Genomic DNA, 24,254 nt, shown 5'->3' on the forward strand with positions numbered 1-24,254 from the left:
ACGGTAACAATTCTAGTAGCCCACCTCTGAAATGCTTCAATGTCTTCCTTTAATCTGACCTGATGTGTATCCCAAACACTCAAGCAGTAGTCATGAATAGGTCACACTACCATCCTACATGCAGTGTCCTTTATAGACTAACTATACTTTACCAAAATTCTTCCTATAAACTGAAGTAAATAATTTGCCTTCCCTACAACAATCCTCACATACCCATTCGATTTCTTATTGCTTTGCAATGTTATTCCCAGGTATTTAAACAATATGATTGCCCAAAGCAGCCAACTAATAATGCCATATTCAAACATTACAGGTTTGTTATCCTACACACCCACATTAACTTACATTTTTCTACATTTAGAGCTAGTTGCCATTCACCATAGAAACTAAAAATTTTGTCTAAGTCATCTTGTATCCTTCTAAAATCTCTCAATGAAGACATATTCTTGTGCTCCACAGCATCATCTGCGAACAACTGCAGATTGCTGCCCACACTGTCTGCCAGATTTATGTATATAGAAAGTAAAGGTTGTCCTATGACACTCCCCTGGGGTAGTCCTGACGATATTCTTGTGTATAATGAACACTTGCTGTTGAGGACTGTGTACTGGGTTCTATTATGTTAGAAGACTTGAGCCACTGAAATATATGGGTAGGTATTCCATAGGCTTGTACCTTTATCATCAGTCTGCAGTGGGGCACTGTGTCAAATGCCTTTTGGAAATATAGAAGTATGGAATCTGCCTATTGCCATTCATCCATAGTTTGCAGGATATCATGAGCTTTTTGGCTCAAGGAAATGTATTATATTTAAACTCAGAATATGTTCAAGAATTGTGGAGCAAATCAAAATTAAGAATATTGGCTGTAAATTTGCGTGTCTGTTCTTGTACCCTTCTTATATACAGAGTTGCCTGCACTTTTTCCCAATTGTTTAGGAATTTACACTAGACAAGAGATTCATGATAAATACAAGCTAAGTAGGGGGACAATGATGCAGAGTAATTAAAAAAAAAACTGAATTGGGATTTCAGGCGGACCTAGCAACTTATTTGTTTTCAACTCTTTCAGTTGTTTCTCTACACCAGGGATGCCTATTATGATATTGCCCATATGGGAATTTGTGTGATTGTCTAATGATGGTATGTTTGTGCAATTCTCAAATGCAAAATTTAAAATTTCGTCTTTACTTTTGCTATCTTCTACAGGTACTCCAGACTGGTCAATGAATGGCTAGATAGAAGTCTTAAATCTTGTTTGTGGTTTTACATAAGACCAGAATGTCCTTGGTTTCTCAGCCGGATCTTTTGCTATGGTGTGAGTGGAGTAGTTGTTGTATGCTTTGTATACAGATCTTTGCCTCTACTAATCTTTGCCTGATATCATTTGTGTGTGAAACATCCTTTGCTTCCTCAGCATTTTCTGATTTCCATTATTAAATAATGATGGGCCTTCTCTATCCTTAATCCACTTACTAGACACACACATCTCCAGAACATGATTTACAGTCCATTTAAACCTTGCATATACAGTAAAACTTTGTTGACACAAATCCAAAGGGACCAAAAGATAAGGAGTTTGTGTTAAAAAAATTTGTGTTAAGTGAAAAACACAAATTTTAATAAGTATGCATGTACAGCAGTACACTAATGTGTAATACACTACACTATCAATCACATTATTGTAGACTTATAATACTATAAAGTGATTATAAAATCCAAGTACTCACAAATTATGTACGTTACTTTCTTGGAAAAAATTCAGTCATGGTTTGATGACATTCATGGGAACGATAATATTTTGTAATTTCACAACCAATTGTAATGATATCATTCGTAAACCCAGCAGTGACGTCGGATGTTGAAGCGAACTGTTCTAAACAGGCCAAGGCTGTAAACACCTCCTGATGGGTAGGTGGAATGGTATCTGTATTCTCTTCCTCTTCACTTTCTTCTGATGGCCCGTCTTGCACCTTGTTCACAGCTTTTGGCACATCCGATTCCACAGAAGCACATATGGCAACATCGTCATCTACACTAATGAATTTCTCAAAACTAATCCCAGGGTTCGCAACATCCTGCAGAACTGTCCATTCATCAGGTGAAGTAGCATCTTCTAACTTGTGGACATCTTCAGTGTTGCTATGTCACCAAGCTCTGTTAAAGCACTTCCCCATATGATGCAGTGGTATTAAGTTCCAGGCTGCTGCGATGGCTTTTATTGCATCAAGCAGATTCCAATTTGGGGTTGCACTGTTGTTTTCAGCAGCACGAATTGCAGCTCATACAGGTCGCTTACAATAAGCTCTCTTTATGAGAGAGATTATGCCTTGGTCCAAAGGCTGAAGGTGGCTTGTGATGTTAAACACATCACACGAGGCATACTTTTCCCTCACTCAGTTGAATTCATGCAACCAGCTGTTCGCACTTTCTTCATCAACTTTATTTGCTTCACCACAAATTTGTACAGATGAAATTGAATGTCTCTTTTGTAACCAATACAACCAACCAGCAGAACAACGGAAGTCTTCGATGCCCATATCTTTAGCAATATTATTTGCTTTTTACTGATTCACAGGGCCAGTTAAAGGTATGTTAGATGCACGCATATGATTGAACCATTCTAGCAGTGATGTCTCGATGTCTTCATACTTGGTGGTATGAAGTCATTTAGATTTGTTTCAAATACCTGATGCCACAGCATTAATAATTTTTTCTCGATTCTTAATAATCATAGTTAAAGTAGATTTAAGTATTCCAAACTGCTCTGCAATTGCTGTTTTCTTGGTACCATGGTCCACTTCATCTAGAATCTTAAGCTTTGACTGTACATTTAGAGCTGTCTGTTTCCTCTTTGCCATTTTCGTGTGCTACGGTACCAGTTGTAACTGTAGTTTTTATTCAGTATTCCAACTCAAAATGGCTATGACTAACAGAAAACCTGTCAAATCTGGCACTGAGTACATTCCTAAATGCTGCTGCACACATTATTGAATGTCTAACAATGTACAGCATACGCTGATTGTTGAGGTGATAATCGCAGCTACCTACCCACAATACAATAAAAACGAGTCAACAATAAGTATAATTAGCTTTGTAGCTACATTTCCTACATTCATTTCAGGAAAAAAAATATGCTTTAGAATACTCTAAGGTCGGAAGTTTGTGATACAGTGAAATTTACGCTAGGAACTGAAACAGAGTTCGTAATTCACCTTAACAAAAATTCATGTTAACTGATGAAACATACCATAAGAACTAATGTATTCCTGGCGGGACCAATATTTTTTCCATGTTAACCGTGAGTTCATCTAATGCGAGTTCGCTCTAATGAGGTTATACTGTAATTCCATTGTGTCCATCATAATGGGACTAAATGATGTCACTTCATTGTATAAGTGAAATGCTAACAACTGCTTATCTGCTCTTTCTAGCAGAAACATTACCTATCCTTCTTACCTGATGCATTAACTTTAGTAACACCTCATAGTGCCTATAATCACACAGTGTTGATTGTACTATGCTGAGGAAGTGAGTGCCCGTAGACATTGATGACTGAGACCAATGCACCAGAATCACAAAGAAAAGTTCCAGGAATGAGTTTCACTGTTACATGCAACAAGATTTTACATGGTATTAGCATTTCATCACTGTCAGAAATGTTATTTATTTGCATCAGCTGGGGCCACTACCTGGTGCCCCCCATGCTAAGGCATACTTCAGCATTGTGTCCTTTATGGAAATGCTTATAACACTTGCCCTCATTATGTGCATATTCCTACCTGGAATGCAAGGAAAAAAATTCAAAGAACTGCAAAACAAAGTGTGTTGCCATGAGTGACAGCTAGTACTAACCCAAGATCGTGGAGAAAATGACTCGTTGGCTACCACTGAATTGAACTTCACCACTTAACAGTCTGTTATGGAAGCACACTGCATTGTATCTCTACAGCTCTGGGCCACCTGTGAAAGGTAAAATTCTGACACAAAAGTATGTTATCCACTTGTGATGTTTCAAATGCACACACAGTTTGCAGCACTTTAGTAAGGGGGGAGGGGGGGGGGGGGGTTCAGACTTCCGTAGAGCTTGCACGTGAAACTCTTTATCCAGGCTGAGTGTATCACATCACAAATTGTACACCTCTAAGCAAGCTGGAACGCACATTTATGTGCAGAGATCTTAGTGGCTTCCAGGAGGTCATGTGACAAAAGCTCAGGTTAGGTTTCACATCACTGATATATTTGGATCCATGAGAGTTGGTGTGCAAGAGATTATTCTGTTCAAGGTAACTCATGGCATTTGAGCTCAGAATATTTTCTAAGATTCTACAACAGATGGATGTCAATGATAGTGGATGTTAGTTTTGTGGATCACCTCTTCAACCCTTCTTGTAGAGGTGTGTGACTTGAGATTTTTGAACTATTAGTTCCTTCCTTGGCATGGAAAGAAGGATATGTTGAACAGGAAGGTCAGAATACTCAGACTCCAGGAGGTAAGGGACCCACCAGGTAGGTCATAGACTTGTCTCATACCTTGATACCCTATGTTGTATGATTGCTTCTGACCTTCTTGATTGTCTGAATGCTCTTTTCCACAGCCTCCCAAATATTGTAGCTATTGGAAACAAGTAGACTTCAGCTACCAGGCATGGGACAACCCCTGGATCTTTTCACTGATATGAAAGGCTTGGCTATTTTGCAGATTTAATAAAGTCACTCTGTTGCAATATTTGAAACTATCCCATTACCTATTCAGTATTTGTTTGACAGAGAATGAGACAGCAAAATGGTTACAAAACAGAGCAATCATAAATCAAAGACAGATTGTGTCAAAGATAATCACTGCACAGAGTAATCTTTTGCATGATAGCAATACACTTCACTTAACACTGCACTTCACCACTTCCCTCTTTAGTGTCAATAATGTTTCATGTCGAATCAGACATGTCATCACAACGGGTCTCATGCCAGCTGCAGGTAGCCTCAGTTGTCCATTGTGGCCGGCCGGTGTGGCTGAGCAGTTCTAGGCGCTACAGTCTGGAACCGCGCGACCGCTACGGTCACAGGTTTGAATCCTGCCTCAGGCATGGATGTGTGGGATGTCCTTAGGTTAGTTAGGTTTAAGTAGTTCTAAGTCCTAGGGGACTGATGACCTCAGAAGCTAAGTCCCATAGTGCTCAGAGCCATTTGAAGCTTTTTTTTTATTTTTTTTTTTTTTTTTGTGGCTTACCTGTAGTGTGCAGCAGAGCAGCTGGTATATTTATCATGTCCATGGAGTGTGTGTCCTTGGATGAGTCTGACTGGAATGGGAGGCATTGAAAGCTGGTTAGAGTCTGTTGATGGGGATGGTGGTTGGTGTACCCATCATGTCAACTTTGAAAGTCTTTTCCTTCCTATTGATAACGCAATTATTTGTTGTAAGGTGGTTTGAGTGGCTTGTGCACCACATCATGGTGCAAAAAAATGTAATAACAGCTCCACAGCTCATAAAAAATAAAGGGGTAGTGGCTCTGCTGGTCCCTTAGAGCTATGGGATGTAACTGCCACATTTGTGCATGTAGACTATGTACAAAGTCTGATGGTTAAATGTGGCCATCTGACATGCTGAGGAACTTGATGGGCAGTTTTAGTGGCTGTCCATATACAAGTTTCATATTTGTGGCTTTCAGATGTACTTTTCCTGATGCACCGAGACCCAGGAGGACAATGGACAATGTCTTTGTCCACTTCTGCAATTCATGACATTGAAGAGACACTTTCAATTGCCAGTGCATTTGTTCAAGTAAGCCACTCACTGCTGGTTCTAATACTGTTCATATCCAGTAGGACTGCAATTGCTTTGAACAGATATGACTTGAACTGCTATCCTTGGCCTGTTGTAACTCAGTGGTACACTGAAATAGGTTATCCATCCCCAGAAGGTTGTGATCACAACATTTTTGGTGGTAATGTTAATCATAGGGAATACCAACAGCTAGCGTGTGAAATGTTCTCTTCCAGTGGTGGGAGTGGTCCAACAATGTCCAGTTTTACATGCTCAAATCCTTGGTTTGGTGGAATGAACCTGCCATGTGGTGCACTGACCTGCCTGTTTACTTTGTTCCATTGACAAGCCGTGCAATGATGCACATTTTCATACTTTCTTTGTCTGTGTTTGGCCCCACAAAAGCTTGCTTCATCATGCTTTTTGTGCCCCATACTACAGTGTGCAACAGATAATGCAAGGAGGTGATTGCCTGTTGCCAAAAGTCAACAGTCACAGATTAGTAGTTACATCACAATGCAGCAGCACATTTGTTGGTGTTACTGTAACACAATAGAACTATAGGCCCGATGGTTGTGTCAAAAAGTGTCACATCTCACTGTCTCCTTTCTGTTCTGCAGTGGCAGCTTCAAAATCAGCTGCATCAGTGATTGCTTTGGTCTGAGAGAGAGCATCCACTGGCACACTCAGGTCACCCTCAACATGGGTTATGTGGGTGGTGGACTGTCTGATATAGTCTAGTTGGTGCAGCTGACATGGTAATGCTTTCTCTGGACACTGATCGAAAGTGTTCTTCATTGGCTTGTGGTCTGTGATTAAGATGAACACCGTCCCTCTAATATGTGGGAAAACATCTTAATGGAGGTGTGTGCAGCCTACAGCATACAGTTCATGATTATACATGGATCAGTTCTACTGTGATGGCGATAACTTTTGACTGAAAAAGGCCAAGGGCTGCCAGTGTTTTCCTAATTCCCATTGCAGTGCAGCAGCAATTGCTGTGACAGACACATTGACTATTGGGGAGAGAGGTGCCTATGGGGATAGGTGTGGTAACAGAGTACCTTCTGTGATGGCAGTCTTCACCTTTTCAAATGCCTCTCATTTCCATGACAATTTGTCCTTTGGCCTTGGTGCACAATGCAGGAATTCATTCAATGGTGTAACCAGGATGGCATGTTTAGGAACAAAACAACAATAGAAATTGGTGATACCTCAACCACTCTGAAGATGCACTTTGAAGGGGTTGATAAGCAGACCATGTGCATGGAGATGAGTGGAAACTGCTGAGTGACAGGTATTTTGCCCCAAAGCTTGACATGACCCAAATGTCATTACTGTAAACGTAACAAAAATCTAGGTCATGTACATCCTCATCTGCGAGTTGTTGAAACATTTGGGTAGCAATAAAAACTCCAAAAGACACTCTAACGAATACTAACAGTCTAAATGGAGTGCAGTTGACAGTCTTAGCAATGTCATTTGGTGCCACACGTATTTGGTAAAACACATGTACTAAATCCACCATAGTAAAATTGTGCTTACCACGGACATGAAAGTGAAATCTTTGACATGCAGTTTCGGATATCAGTTGTGAATCATTTTGATGTTGAGCTGTCTTTAATCTCCATATGGGCACCTTCTGTTGTACTTCTTTGAGACCACATGCAGTGGAGATGCCAAATTACTGCTTGATGGACAGCAGATTCCATAAGTGAGCATGAACAAGATTCCTGCTTCATATCCTATGGCTCCTCCAGTGTCAGGCAGCATGGATAAGCATGAAGTGGTGGTCATGGTGTGGTTAATATATTACATACTATCAAGTGCCGCATGGGTGTTGGTGGGGGTGTCTGACATGTGATCTCTGGAAACTGCGTGAGGAATTCTGTGAATGGAGAGTCACCAGTTATCATCTGGACTGTAGTGTCATTGACACAATGTACTCACCCTTAGATTATCAGGCTGGTAGTGGTATCAATGAGGCACTGATGATGGAGGTCAGCCCAGAGTCCACTGAATGATGGGAAGTTCACTCAGAGTATGGGGTGCATTATGTATGCTACAATGAATTGCTGTTCGAATTTGCATCACATGTCTGGGATTAACATTAAAGTGACCTGACCAATTGTTTAGATCATGGAACCATGGGCAGCAAAAGGGTGGAAGTCATCACAGGTACAGCACAGCAGACGGGCAGATGGATAAGCTGACTCGTCAGTACCTGTACCTACCAGGAACTGTAGCTTTGTATTGTGCCATGTCATAAAAAGCCAACGGCTGCCATCTGGAGATTCAGTGATCATCATCACTAACTTCCTGTTGAGCCTTCCTTCTCTCATGGTGGACTGCACTTCCACATTCTCAAGCCGAACCATCAGTGGTACTAGGAGACTCTTGCTGATAATGATGTGTGGCTGCACTTTCCCAATGGGTAGTGTCAAGGGGATTGGCAGCTAGTATTCTGAGCTTGTAAGGCAGCAACTTGCGTGGTAAGCTCAGTGATCTATGCTTATGATGCTACAAAGCTGTTATCTGCCAGAGGCTGTGATCAAACTGTGGCGACATGTGGACAGATACATCTCTGCTACGCAATCCTCCATTTGCATGAGCACATCGAGATCACCAGCACACACTATTAATATCCTCTGCACCTCAGGTGCAGGCATGGTAACAAAATGTTTTGCAGGATGTCTGTGTTAACAGTGTTGTTTGCTAACATACGCAGGTGTTGCAGTAACTGTGATGGAGTGCAATGCCCTAGCTCCTTGGTGTGGAGTAACTTTACCAATCTATTCATCACAGATTGCAAGAGGCAGGTAATCAGTGCTAGGTAGTAATGCCAGAATGTCTTGCACATCCATGGCCATATCTTCATTGAGTGTAATGACAACATAACTATAATTTGTGTTGTCTGCAGTTATGTGCACTAGGACAAACTGGCATTCTAACTGCAGGCAAGGATTCTGTTGTGATGGTTTTACCATCATGTGATTGATTACTGTGCCTGTAGGCATGTCAGCAGTTGGTAGCAGGTCTGATATCATGCAGTTATGGTTACAAGGATGCAAAAGATGCATGATGCCATCTCTGCAGATGTTCCTTACGTAGCACGACACAGCACAGTATGAGATGTCAGTGACTGTTGAATATCATGTCTGGGTCACCAGTTGTTATGGGCTTAATAAATTCACTTTATACCAATATTTGAAACTATCCTGGATCTCATTCATAATTTTTCAGATGGAGAATAAAAACAAAACTGCTAAACCTTCTTCTGCTGTCACCAGATTAGCTTGAAGTTTCAAGATAAGCTGACCTTTATCCAGTACTGCACCATGATAGGGCACTCAGTGCTTCTCCTGAAGGGTCTACCTTCATTCCTCACATAGACATTATTGTAACATCAAACATGAAAACATTACTGGCATTCAATGAAAATAGAACCTAAAGGATTTCTAAATTTGATTCTTTGATAAAATCATTTGTAAATTAAAATTAACAGTAGTTAGCAACAACTGTTTTATGTAAATTAAATGTAAATTTTATTAATTAAAATTAACAACAGTTACCAGTAACTGTGTTATGTAAATTAAATGTAGATTTTAAACTTAAATAATTCGCATAAAGAAATTTAATTATGAGAAAAAATGAAAATTATTCATGAAAAATAACTTTATTCACAAAAGAGAATAAATTACTGTAGATTATGTCCTCTCAATTTCTAAGAGTAATTTATTTGATACTGAATGTTGAATAATCAAGTTCACAAACAGCCACTACACAATTGAGGGTGTTGTAATTAGGTATTAGTAAAACATGGCCAGTAGACTGAACACAGCATTATTCCATGGAAAAATTAACAACTTGAACACAGTGCTGAAGTAACATTAATCAGGAACCAGTTATGTATGCAAGGGGCTGTAGCAATACACATAGGTAACTGAGGCCAAACATAGTTCAGCTAGCCTTAAATAGACTGTGGCCCATGGCAGGCTCTGATGGTGATGTCTCTCTCTCTCTCTCTCTCTCTCTCTCTCTCTCTCTCTCTCTCTCTCTCTCTCTCTCACACACACACACACACACACACACACACACACACACACACACACACACACACACACACAAGTCTGCGGCACCCTCTGTGGATGACACAGCACTGCCACATGCATGGCCTTTTGAAGGTACACTCACGTGTCACTGCAGAGGTAAAATGTAATAACTTGTCATTTCCATTGTATTGAGCTAATAGTTTGATGAATACTGATGTTATACGAAGTAATAATGAAATGAATATACTATTTTGCAACTGAATACTTAAACTTAGTTTTGTTGGGTTAACTTGTTGTGACTTACTTCTTCGAAGTAACATGTGTTACCTCATAGGTACTGTATGCTAATACTGCTGTGATAATTTTGTCCTGTAAAATGACAAAGTTTGCCAACAAAGGCATTGTCTTATTGGCAAATATCTTCAACAGAAACCAATTCAGTATATGGCTTACTAGCTCAGTGTTCTCACAGTGCACATGTGAGGATCATTTTACTAATTTTAGTCTTCCTCTCACAGGCAGCATAACTAAAAGTATCACATATAACTGTATGTTCTGTGCTGTTGTAGTGTGTACTGATACACTGAATTGATACTCTATGCATTCTCTAATCAACTAACACAAACATAAATTTTTTTGACTGGTAATGTGTTTTTGCTGAGAAAAGGAATTTGACTGAATTTTATAGGAGAGAATAAAGCTTTTTATATAGAAGCTGTTGTCAAAACTTCATCTGCTTAATGCATTAACTGTGGTAGCATGTTTTATGCACTCACACAGTCACAATTGTTAGGATGGCAGTAAAATTTAAGAAGGAAATAGGATATGGAAAATTTATATTCATTTACATGGAGAGATTGATGTAGTACAGATACTAAGTTAATGTAGCATGTCTGAAATGTAATAAATATACTCGTATAGTGGACTAAACCATGAAACATAAAAATATGTGACAAACTGCAAAGAAACTGGTAATGCTTATTAGTTTTACTGTGACAAATATATTTTTCTATTTTTCTTCAGTAGTAAGCTACCACACAACACAAAAGAACATTTTTTATTTTGCTTTTCAGTGGCACCCTCAGAGGAATGGAAGAAGATTTTGGAAATTAATGTCATGGGATTAAGCATATGTACAAGAGAAGCTGTACAAGGAATGCTGAAGAGAGGAGTGGATGATGGTTTTATTGTACACATTAGCAGGTAAGATCTATGCTGTATCTTCATTCTTTATTGGCAACCACCATATATACAAAAATTGCATCACCTGATCACTGCATACTGAATACTGACAAGGTTAGAGAACATTAACACAAATTTTAACTGTCCAACTACATAGTCCTATCACTGACAACTTATTGCATACTGTCACAGAGCTGGTCTGACTCGAGCACATTTGGGTACAATGGGGAAGAAGCAAATGGATGAGGCCCTGCTGTCAGCAGCCTGACCTGTTCATATTTGTCAGACAGGGAGCTGGCTGTGAGCAGTGGTGGTGTGCTTGCTTCACTTGGCCACCACTGGTGCCTCCACAATACTAACAGTCTAAGTGGAGTGCAGTTGACAGTCTTAGCAATGTCATTTGGTGCCACACGTATTTGTTAAAACACATGTACTAAATCCACCACAGTAAAATTGCGCTTACCATGGACATGCAGTTTCGGATATCAGTTTGCCATAGTATAGATGTGCCTCCACAGTCTGTATACTGTGTGAAACATGATAAAATGAAAATGAAATTTTGAAAGTTCTGAAAATTCTGGTGGCCCAGTTTCAGGACAATGTCTTGAGAAAGACTCAAGTGTACACATGTCACAGACAGCTTCTACAAGGACAAGAAACAGTTGAGAATGCAGGCCATTGACATCATCTGAGGACCAGCATAACTGAGGAGTATATTCACATTGTTAGCCAAATTATTGAACATAATCTCTGAATAACAACCATCGTTCACTTTATTTACCCTACAGCACACAAATTTAAGGAATGTACTCCACAGCAAAGTGCTATGTTTTTATTTGATGACTATTTTGTGATTTTAAAGTGCATGTGTATGAAGGGTTGAATGTACACAACCAGTGGTGGGAGCTTGACTTCTGAAACCCATAGGTGTAGATTAAATTTCTCACATTTGTGGTATTTGCTAAATAATGTTACCTATGCACTATAATACTTTTACAACAACATTACTGAATCTGTAAAGAAATAGCTAACTCAAGTAAAGTATGTGTTGTGTTAGCCCCATGTGTTGTGGATGAACTTCAGGCATCACAGGGACATTTTCTATGGATGTAAAGTTCAACAAATTCAGTTTCTGATTTCAAGTTATGTTTCTCATTATTTTAGAGTTTTCCTGACTTAATTATATTGAATAGTGAAAACAAGAATTTTACAGGGCATGTGTCACTTAGATACACAATTTGGAAACTTATTACTGTGAAGCATTTACCTTGGGAGTAAAGCTACCTGCACATGCTGTCAAAACAGTCCAATTCCAAATGAATATGAAAACAACTGTATATAATTCAATATTTGAGATCCAAAATTTAATCCAAATATAAGGACGGTGGGCTTACATCACAGTCTGTTAATGAGACCATCTATTTTCTGTTATGCAAGTAAGACTCCATCCATGCAGGAGAGGTAACTTTGATGTCATACTACTTTAGTTGTACAAGTAGAATTTTGTTATCCACATGCCACATGATCAAAGGCTTTACCCCCCCCCCCCCCTCCACCCCCCCACCCCCCACCCCGCCCCCCTTTACCCCTCGAGAGTTTGAGACAGGACGTCAAAACTTTTAAATAAAATTCATTTTTGAAAGTATGTTCATTTTTAGCACATATCTTTCCAAAGAGTTTGATATATAAAACATATATCTTTGAAGAATGTAAGACTTGGTGTTGAGTCTCAGAAAGTCCAGTACCATGGCTCTTCTATTGTTTGTCTCTGTATTTTGCTCTGTGGAATTCAAACATGTGTGTTTTGTATCGGAAGTCATCAAACCTATATTAAGGACAGTGGAAATTAAAATGTTCTGCATTGCCTATCCTGCTCATAGTTGGCCAGTTTGAAAAATAGAAACAACTCACAATTAATACTGGGTGAGGTTATTTATGATCAGGAGAATAAGAGCTCGTGAGAAAATTTTCACTCTTTATTGCCTATTAGCTAATAACTTTCTCTTTTGTGTGACATATAATTAAATACAGAAAACATAAAATTAGTAAAGACAAGAGACAGCCAAGACAGTACACATTTCTTCAATCCTTAGGTCCCAGCATTTTTTTCTCTCTAATCTTGCTATAGCTTTACATAATGTGCTTTTCTTTCTGCTAATGAATCTATTAACTCATCAAAGCACATCAAACGTTTTGCTACATGAAAAATCAAAATGTCGTTGTCTTATACTGAAAAAGCTGTTGATATGGATAGTACTTAAGACTGGTGTGGTTTCTTAATCTGATTACATCTATTTTATCACTGTCTGCTGCATAAAACAAAGTAGGCCTTTCTAATATTACAGCAGTTATAACACACACAAATGAGTGAGACTGTTTTGGCACAAATGATCACTTTTATCTACCTCATTTACATAAATAACATGAATGAATATAATTTATGAATTACTAATATCAAATGCATATTAGGTCTACTACAAGAAAAAAGTTTTATGTTAGGAAATAGTTTCAAATTTCATTCATGTGCTCCAGTTTCTCAAGTATGAGATCAAAAGGTAGTAGTAGTACAAAATTTTTATATAAATTTGGAATCATCATATTCTTCCATATAATTTGTGTGATGTCCCCATTTTTTCTCCTTCCTCATTCTAACAGACAATCATGTCATCACTAATTCTGTAACTATTCCTGCCATTGTTAAAAGTTATTCTGTAGTTGATTTTGGTAACCCTGCCAGAATCACTGGTTTATTTAACCCAAATTTATTCTCCAGTTAGGCATTATTACAAGTTCTTACAATGCATTTTCTGCACTATTCCAAGAATAAAACTTAAGCAGCTGCTAACTGGTGACTGTACAACTGGGCCTTAGTAGTGTAGTGGTTTGGCAAAAATTTTCTGTTAACAGTTCATTTTCTTGGATACACTGAGAAGACAATAAGTAATCTTTCTCACCTGTTAGTCCTGTTAGTCATTTATTTCCACTATGGTAGTCTGAACCTACAAATTCAATAAAAATTATAATAATGCTTATCATTCATACACCAAATCAACCACATAAGCAAGCAGCAATTGGCAGTCAACCATTCAGGTTTATTTGGCTCAGCTTGTATAGGCCTGTCTCATTTTGTCTGTGGAAAAGTTTTTTATTTCTAGATGTGATGGGAATTTCCCTGGCAGAGATATGATGTACACTATGCACACATTTAAAAATCAACTTATGATTTGTTCAGAAATCAACTTAGAATATGTTCAAAATGTTCAAAAACCAACAGGGATGCATTTGCAAATCATGTGAATAATTGATAGACCGACACGTGCTGGAAATGAGGTGCTTTGCAAAACAAGGTTTTCAAGAATATGAATTTGGCACCCCCTGAAATTGCTGCCAAGGGCAGATACCTCAGTTTGCCCCCCCCCCCCCCCCCCAGTATTTGGCCTGTATAGAATACACCAACAGGATAAATTTTCTTGTTTATCTCTCTTATAACTTCATTTGTGAGATCTTGTATAGCTTTGTTCCTGGAGAAGCCAGTCTGAGAGGTAGTTAACAAGTCCTGCTCAGTTAAATAAGCTAATATTCTGTCATGGACCTCTTATCCAACACCTTTGAAAGATTGCAAGGTGTGGCATAGCTTTGTGGTTAGAGGTGGTTTGCTAAACCCCAGTTTTATAGATGGGTATTACTCTCTGGTAATGAAGTTTCAAATCTTTATTACAGGTAGCCCTTGGAATCTGGTAGAGCTCTCTCTTCTCTGACAAGATAGTTTAATTCAGGAAGTTATCCACCCCTTATCCTTACTTCTGTTCAGTTTTGCTCTTTTTTATCTTAGGGGAAACCAGGACACAAAATACTGTAGGAATGTGTTTAAGAAAAGATAAAATTTAATGTCAACACCAGAATTCTTCCTTCAATTTTTGTGTAAACACTGTGATCAAGGAATTGTTTATTATTCTGTGATACAATATGTTCCTTATATAGTCTGAATGTAACTTATCAGTATATTTTTTGTTAACATTTGACCATCTAGGTCAGATTGACTGTTGATTTTACAGATAAAACACTGCAGATAGTTGGCTCTAAAAACAAATTGTCAGTAGGTGTTTCATTATGTACTTCATTGTGGAAATAATCCAACACTGAGCATTAACAACTATAGGTGCCTTTGGTCAGTAACATCTGAAAGAAAATCAATGTTAAAGTCTCCACAAACAATAACTCTCCAGTTAAGTCCACTTATCCTTAATAAAACTGTTTCCAGCTGTTTTATGAAGCGTAAAATAATTCCCACTTGTTCACTAGTAACTGTTCAGCACAACATTCATTAAGTTGAAGTGTTAACTCCATTTTTTGCATATGAAGCCACCGTTCTTTTTCTTTTTTGTTGGAGAAAAGCTAATTGAAATGTGTTTGGCTGTCAAAAGAGCAGTGCTCGATCCTTCAATGACTATCATCACATGATACTGTTGAGTGGTCTGTCACAAAACCCAAAGAAACTCTGCCCAAATGTAAAGGCTAATAATGGTCCCACAGTTAGTATCATGGATGAGACAAGAACTGAAACTGAGGGTAGCAAAGCACAAGCAGAAATCCAAAACTCCATTTTCAAATGTTCCTTTACAAAGTAGAAGTACTCCAGTTTAATCCTCGTACCACCAAAAAGATGAGTGAAATAAGTATTAATGGTACTGGGAAAAATACTGGAATCAAAAACCGAACAAATCTCCAAGGCCTGATGGAATCCCTATCAGAATCTATACTGTATTTTCACCTTAGTTAGCCTCTATTTAATTATAATCTGCCATAGATCCCTCAAATGAAAAACTGTGCCCAGTAGTTGGTAGAATGCACAGGTCACACCAGATTACAAAAGGGGAAGCAGAAGTGATCCACAAAATTACCATGTAATATCCTTAACATCAGTCTTAGAATGTGTTCTCAGCTCAAACAGAATGACTTCCTCCATGTCAGCTAGCATGAATTCTGGAGACATCAATCACATGGAACCCAACTTGCACTTTTCTCAAATGACGTAAAGGACTGGGGCAGTCAGGTAAGTAGAGTATTTCTCATTTTCCAAAAAGCATTTGATTCAGTGCCACAACTATATTTATCATCAAAATTACAATCTGATAGGTTATCAAGTGAAATCTGTGACTGGATTGAGGATTTTTTGATAGGGAGGCTGCACCAAGTTATCTCAAATGGAGAATCATTGATAGAAACAGAAGCACCTTTGGGTGTGCCCCAGGGAAGTGTGTTGGAGCCCTTGTTGTTCATGTTGAATATTAATGATCTTGCAGACAATATTATTAGTAACCTTAAACTTTTCACAAATGATGCAGTTATCTGTAATGAAGTACTGTCTGAAAGATGGTGCACAAATATTCAGTCAATTAGCTAGTAAGTTTCATGTAGTGTACTGCAGTGTCTGTGTTTTATGATATGGTCCAAAGCAGTGTTCCTCCAGACAAGCATGTATGTCCATAGGAACAGACACTGTGTTGACAATAAACAGTGACATTTCAGTGGAGAAATGATTCATAAATTGTGATTAGGGTTCTGCTTCAGCTGTAGAATGTTTCAAAACAAATGAAAACTTGTCGTGTGGTTGCCTTAATCACTTTGACTATCCAAGTATGCTTCCAGGAGGGGCAAATAACTTCCATTTGCACTGGTGCTCACATGCCCTAGTCCTCGCGCTATACTACTGTGATTCCTTCACAGGTTGAGATACCTTTTTTTGATCATCACATTGCCCTGCTATGGCATGAAATACTGTATTGTAGTGCAATGTCTTTGTTGTACTATATAGTACAAAGCAATGCTCCTTCAGATATGCAGTCATATAGTACAACACAGTCACTACACTAAAATACAGTATTTCATCCCATAGAAGAGCTATGTGACTATCAAAAAACAGTGTCTCAGTCTGTGTGGGAATCACGGTAGTGTAGTGCAAGCCCTAGGAAATTTAGACACCTGGACAAATGGAAGTTTGGACTGCTCCTGGAAGGATGCTCAGATAGCAGAAATATTTAAGGGGACTGATCATGACAAACGGGAAAGCTGAGTTCCAGTTCCGGTCCATCACTAATTTTCATTTGTTCTGAAATATTCCACAGCTGAAGTGGGACCTTAATCACAATTTGCGAATCATTCCTTAAGTTAGTTTCATGTTCCATGGATCATTTGCATGATAAATCATAATGATGTGAAATGATTCACTCTTACCCACCACCTTTTGCACACTATGTTAATAGAAATTCTTCTACAGAATATAAAGAGTTGTCAAGGAGAAACTGGAGAGGCAGACTCCCAAAGAGAGCTTCAAACTATCCCAAAATAGTGTACTTACAAAGTTTCAAGAAGTGGAAGTGGCTTTAAATGATGAGTCAAGGAATATACTATGATCCCTTACATGTTGCTCCCTCAGGGGATGTAAGGACAAGATTAATTACAGCGTGCATGGAGGTAATGAAACAGTCATTCTTTCTGCACTCCATATGTGAATGGATCAGGAAAAATTTCTAATAACTGGTGTAGTGGCCTCAGCCATTCACTTCACAGTGATATGCTGATTATAGGTGCAGATATAAGTCTCCATTTGTATGATATTAGCTTGCGTCCATCAAGATGAATCTGTTTAGTTTTGGCAATTTCCAAGTGATTGATTGATTGATTTATTGATCCATTTTCATCTACAGCTGCACAATGTGCTAGAGATATTTGGATTTTTATGTTAATATCAACAGTTTTACATATAATATACCTTTGTACATAATAACATGTTAATATATCAATTAATGATGAATATTTAAATAAATGTTGTTACACTATATACAGAGAGATAAAATACAAATGTTCTTCTGTATGAGACTACATTGGGTTAACATAGAAAAATTTAGTTTTGTAGGCATTCATTTACTGTGTAAAAGCAGTGATCAACCAAGTACGACTTCAATTTAGATCTGAAGTGACCAATGTTTTGTATGTATTTAATGGTATCTGGTAAGGCATTGTATAGTTTGATACTAGGATGGATAAGGCCGTTTTGAAATAACTTTGTGTTGGCACTTTGAACATGTACATCCAATTTTTGTCTTGTATCATAGCTGTGTATTGTGTGATTTTGAGTGATGAGTGGTCTTTTTGTATGTAAGTTTTGCTTTAAATACATTATATTTTGAAATATATACATGCAAGGAAGTGGCAGGGTCATCCTTTTTTGAAACAATGGTCTACATGATTTGCGATTATCTACCCCTTCCATTATTCTTATAATTCTTTTTAATTTTTAATGTTTTGATGGCATCTCCAGAATTTCCCCAGAACATAATCCCATACTGGTGGTGAGTGTGTACAACTGCATGTTCACACATGCACGACCAGTTGCTGAAATTCCATCCATCATTTCATTTTCTTGAAGACATGTCAGAATTTCATCCGTTTTATTTATGTAGCTACTGATATTTTGATGAAAGATACTACATGAGTTTTCTTTAATAACCTTGGCATTGTGTAAGCTGCATTATTTGGTTGTGCTATTAGCTGTTACCTCTATAAGTATATTTATCCTGTCACTTTTCTTCCAAATGACTTAACCCCAAAATAAAGGCCCAAAGAATACACAGAAAATCATAAGGATAAAATAGAAATCATTTTTCCATATTGGATTATTTTAGCAAGTAGCCTCTCGAGGCAGTAGGGTAGATCATTTGGAGGAAGTTGTGGGTGCAGGGGCTAGCAGAGATAGAGACCAGAAGGATTGAGGAAACAAAGGATGTGTTGCAAGAATAACACTCTCATAGATAGTTCAAAAAAGGTGAAGTAGCCATTGAAATTGAGCTTGATGGGCTCTGCAGCATGTTCCACCATTAGGTGGTCAATTCTACTCTTGGCCACAGGGTGGCAGTGGCCACTAATTTTGGTGGACAGGTGGCTAGTGGACACACTCAAATAAAATGCTGTGCAGTGGTGGTATATGATGTGGCTGCTTTTACAGGTGGCCCTGCCTGTGACGATTTGGGATAAGCCTGTGACAGGACGAAAGAAGGGTGTGCTGGGTGAACTGGACACCTGAGTCTTCCACAGGGTTCTGATCACTGTGGGAAGGGTTTGGGAGTGGGATAGCAGTGAACCAGAATGTTGTGTATGTTGAGTGGTCAGTCAAATACCACTTTAAGAGGGAGTGAGAAATATTGTGGGTTGGATGTGCCTCGTTTCTATGCATGGCAATGAATAGTCAAAGCCTTGGCAAAGGATGTGGTTTGATTGCTCCAATCATGGATGATATTGGATGATGAGGGTGTGACCAGTTTGTTGTTGGTGTGGGTATTTTAGGGATGTGTGAGGATATGATGTGGGAAATCTGTTTGTGGACCAGATTTATGGAATAGTGCCTGTCTGTGATGGCCTTTGTGAGACCTTCAGCATATTGAGTAATGGAGTTCCCATCTGCTGACACTCTGCACATTGGTGGTGAGTCTGTATAGCAGACATTGTCTTGGGGTGGAAGGGATGGCAGCTGCCAAAATGCAGGTAATGTTGATGACTAGTGGGCTTGGCATGGCCAAAGATGTGGATGGAGCCATCAGAGAGGTGGAGATCAATGTCCAGGAAGTTGACATGTTGAGCTGAGGAGGACCAGGCAGGCAAAATAGGTGAGATGGTTTTGAGGCTGTGGAGGAATGAGACTAAGGTGTTTTAGCCGTGGGTCTAGATAATGAAGATATCACCAGTGAACATAAACTAGATAAGGTGTCTGTAATTTTGGAAGGTAAGAAAAGTTTCCTCCAGATGGCCTATAAATAGATTGGCTTAGGAGGATCCCATGAAGAGGTCCATGGCTGTGCTGCAGACTTGCCTACATATCGTAGTCTCAAAGGAGAAGCAGTATTGCGTGAGGATGTAATTTGTTAGATGTATAAGGAATGCCATGACCATCTGCATGACACTCTTCTATGCCACTCTGCTTAAGAGACATTTAGAGGAAACCTTCCTAGCCTCCCAAAATCTCGGGCACCTTGTCTGGTTCTGGTTCTTTGATGATACAAGGGGGTGCAAAAAAAAGAAAAAAAAATACATTGCTGTGTCCAGAGCTTGTGTAGTACTCATTTCCGCCACTAGGCATGCACAGCGCAACTCATATCCAGTTTAGTGTTGCCTGTGTCTTTTCAGTGACTGTTTTTGCTGCCACTATTTTGTTCTTGTTTCGTTTTTTATGATGGCAGGTTTAAGTGAACAACATGCAGCTGTGAAATTTTGTTTTCTGCTCAGTAAAAATGCTGCCGAAACTGTTTTAATGTTGAAAACAAATAACACTATGGGAAAAACCCAAGTGTATCAGTGGTTTGCTTGATTTAAAAATGGTGACATGTTGATTGGTGACAAATCTCTTTCTTGACGTCCATTAACTATCCAAATCAACGAAAATATTGAAAAATTCAACAGCTTGTGCTCATAGACCATTGACAGACAATTGATCAATTGTCAGAGACTAGTGGGTTATGTTGGAGCTTGGTTCAGTGAATTTTAATGGAAGATGAAAAGGGTTGCTGCCAAGTTTGTTCCTCAGATTGTAACTGACAATCAAAAGTAACATTGAGTTGAAACATGTGTGACACCCCCGCACTCCAACCGCGTGCTGACATTGTCGACGTCATAGAGCTGCTACTCCCACAGCTCTCGCAGTGGAGTTGAGACACGATGCACGATGACGTAGGTCCCTGTTGGTGAACGGGAGACAGAAATGCGAACTCGTATGATGGATGCTTCTTCTGATTTAAGATTGAATGATTCATTGCCCGGATATGCAGTAGTTGTTAAATCTTATCTCATCTGCATCGTGCACACCACCAATTGCGAGGAAACATTGTAATTATGAGTCTTCTTGTACATTGTTGGCTCATTGCTATGGAGTTGTTGAGCCTGTATGAAGTGAGATCCACAGATACTCTTTGATCAAGTCTCAGTGAACCTACGCCGTAATTTAAAAAGAATGTTCAAAAGTTCTCTTTTCAGTTCATGAAGTAGGTATTTTGATATTCAGATTAAATTGTCCCTGCTGAACAGTCATTGGTTAACTATCATTGATCAAATCACTTAATAATGTAGTCCACACTTGATATTTCACTTGGAAAGAACAGTTTCTTGTTCCTTGGCCACTAAATACTTTATAACTTTCACACCACATGCACACGCAGTTGGTTGGTAAAGTCCATTCTATTAAAATTAAATTTCTTGACAATTATGACAACTTGACTCTTCAGCGTAATTGTATTATCTTTGTGAAGTCGTGTAATTGTGTCCCACTCAAGACTAATTGAGTGTAGTCATGGAGAATGTACTATCCACTCTTCTTTTAGTTCCAACTATTTGAAAGTCAAGTCCAATATTCACTAGTTTCATCAATGAAGTTCAGTTTACCCATTATGCACAATTAAACGCGTCTATCAGTTCCTGTCTCTGCTTAGAAAATCAGTTTCCAAAGTTTGTGAATCACGTCATGCAAGAAACACTTCTGAATGCAAAACAATCTCGTCGTGTTCCATACTCTCAATAACTAAGACAAGAATTGTTCTCGCATGTCTTTACAGGACGAGAGCCAGCAAGCGACTTCTTCTGTGAAAGAGTTTTGTAGGCGCATTGAATTTCTTTGTTGCGTTTACAACTCTCTTCCACATAAAAGTTATCTCTGACTAACATCACCTTGGACTTAGCTTTCAAGAAATTAATTGCAATTATCACTTGGATATTTGTTCATTAATTAAATCTGAGGTTTCTTCCTTCTCTTTTCATAACAAAAACTCTCAGTGATGTATAATGTTGTTGTTATCAAAACTTCTTGGTGTTAGCTTATCGGCAAAGATGTCGTATTTGCCAAGGTATTTTGTATTATGATATTCTGCCTTAATTGACTTTAAGGGGGTCATTGGGGTGTTATACATGTCATGCTTTGAAACAACAGCTTGAAACTGATCCAGATTTTGTGTCAAAGGCCATAACTGGTGAAGAGTCATGGTACTGCAGTTATGACCCAGAAACAAATCAGCAGTCAAGCCATTGGAGGATGTCATCATCAAACACTCCAAAAAAGTCATTTGCTCTTTTGATGCCAGGGGCATAGTTCATTTAGAGTTTGTTCCTCAGGTCCGACTGTCTATCAAATCTTTTACTTGGAAGTTTTAAGAAGCTTGCACAAGAGTGTTTGTCAAAAAAGGCCTGATTTGTGGCAGACGGGGTCTAGTTCTTCTGCCATGACAATGCACCTGCACACACAGCCATCTCTGCTAGACAGTTTTTGGCCAAAAATGGCATTGTTCTGCTCCCCACTCACCTCTCTTGCCTGACCTGGCTCTGTGTGACTTTTTCTATTTCCACGCATTAAAGGGGGCAGGAAAGGACACTGATTTGACAACAATGGAGAAGTCAAGAAAGAAATGAGGGATGAGCTGTCAGCCATTTCTAAAGATGACTGCAAAAAATGTTTCAGACAGTGCATGCACTGGTGGGACAAATTTATTAGTTGTAATGGAGAGTATTTTGAAGGGGTAAGATTGTTTGTGAACAATTTGAAAATAAATAGCTTTTTAAAAATAATTTCAGCTTTTTTTGTGGTAACCCCTGTATCTTCATGATCTGGACCCATGACCAAGATATTCTACCTGTATATCTTTTTTTTTACTTTCTCTGTGTAGAGCTCCTGATAAATGCCAAAGTAATGTCTATTGCTGTTGTATATAGTAACTGTACAAGTAAATCTAATGAATCAGTATTTGGTTCTTTATTACTGGGGATAAAATTTACTGTCCTGTGAGAAAGTAACCATTGAATAACATTATTAGGTTTGTGGTGTCTGTTCTTCTGGACATTTCCAAAAGGAGAGAGGCCATTAAATTGTGTTTGCCTGGAATGTTTTATTTAGACACCTGTTGATATCTGTACTTTATCCCTGCTACCTTCTGAATCACAGCATTATCAGAAGTTGTCTCTAAATATACAAATGATGTGTACATGGGTTTGCCTTTCTTCAGCCTATCTTATAAGATAAGTCATAGTGTGTCTATTGTCTTCTGTGTTCCTACATTTCTCTTGAACCCAGATTGATTTTCTCTTAAGTCAGTTTCTATGTCTTTTCAACCTTCTGTAAATAATTTGACAGAAAATTGCACAACTTTTAACTGGTTCATATTTCTAATTCATTTTAAAGATCCATTTAAACAAGTAATAAAACGAGTCTACATGGAAAAGACTACATATTCAGTCAATGAATATATCTCAACTGCAAAGTTTTGGAAGAAGGTGTACATTATAATAAAATGGAAAGAAAGTCATTGTTTAATGTCCTGTCAATGATGAGGTAATTAGAGAAGAAAAATTACCTTGGATTATCGAAGTAAATTGGCCCTGTCATTTTAAAACAAGCTATCCTGACATTTGCCTTAAGCAGTTTGCAAAAAACACACAAAACCTAAATCTGGATTGCTGGACAGGGATTTGAACCACCATGTAAGACCAGTGTCTTAACCACTATGTCACCTCTCCCAGTTTCATTGCAATAAATTTGAAATATGTACAAAGATTGTATAGTAGATTTTAAAGTGTGTGCTAGTGCATTGTGTTGTATTAAAAAATGTTAAATTATGTAAAATCTGATTATAATTAAATATGTCTACATAAAGTTCTGGCATTACTACCCCATTGAAGTACATAGTAAAAATTAATAATTTTTGAATAGTTAACTTGGCAAGGAGAGTTTTAGAACACAAAAGCTGAATCACATCATTGCACATGAGTAATGAGAGTAGCAATGTTAATAAATAAAACTGAGATACTTATCATTGGTAGCAAGACAGACTGGTTCAGAAATTTAGAAGAGATAACAAGAGACTGGTTTGTACTTTACTATGTAAGGTGAAAAATCATACAGCAGCTTCCACCAAGGCAGTCCAAAAAGAAAAAAAAAGGCAAAATCCTTGTGGCCTCTGCCACTTATGATTTTATAGTCCTAAACAATAACTACTTTTTATTCTATATTGCTGTATCAGTCACAGTTGATTTACTTACTCACAGACTATTTCATCAGACATTTCTTATACTTTGCTTGACAAAAACAGTGAAGCACTCAGAAGGTAAGGAGTAGACAAAATGAAACCCTCTTAGGTTGAGAGGGTACGTGACATTGCTGTATTGATTATGAAATCAGATCAAAGTGAACTTGGGAGTTCAAGCTCACTTGTCAATAAGACTTGCACC

At 38.3% G+C, this 24,254-nt stretch overlaps 1 protein-coding gene across 1 annotated transcript in view; it reads left to right on the forward strand.

The window, feature by feature from the left end:
* The window catches only part of LOC124777551 (farnesol dehydrogenase-like), a 126,933-nt gene that overhangs the window by 76,921 nt on the left and 25,758 nt on the right, over positions 1–24,254 (forward strand). The window contains exon 3 of the mRNA XM_047253007.1: positions 10,889–11,018. Within this exon, the coding sequence (XP_047108963.1) occupies positions 10,889–11,018 (130 nt within the window). The remainder of the gene's footprint in view (positions 1–10,888; positions 11,019–24,254) is intronic.

This window comes from Schistocerca piceifrons, chromosome 2, assembly GCF_021461385.2.
Source record: "Schistocerca piceifrons isolate TAMUIC-IGC-003096 chromosome 2, iqSchPice1.1, whole genome shotgun sequence".
Taxonomy (NCBI): domain Eukaryota; kingdom Metazoa; phylum Arthropoda; class Insecta; order Orthoptera; family Acrididae; genus Schistocerca; species Schistocerca piceifrons.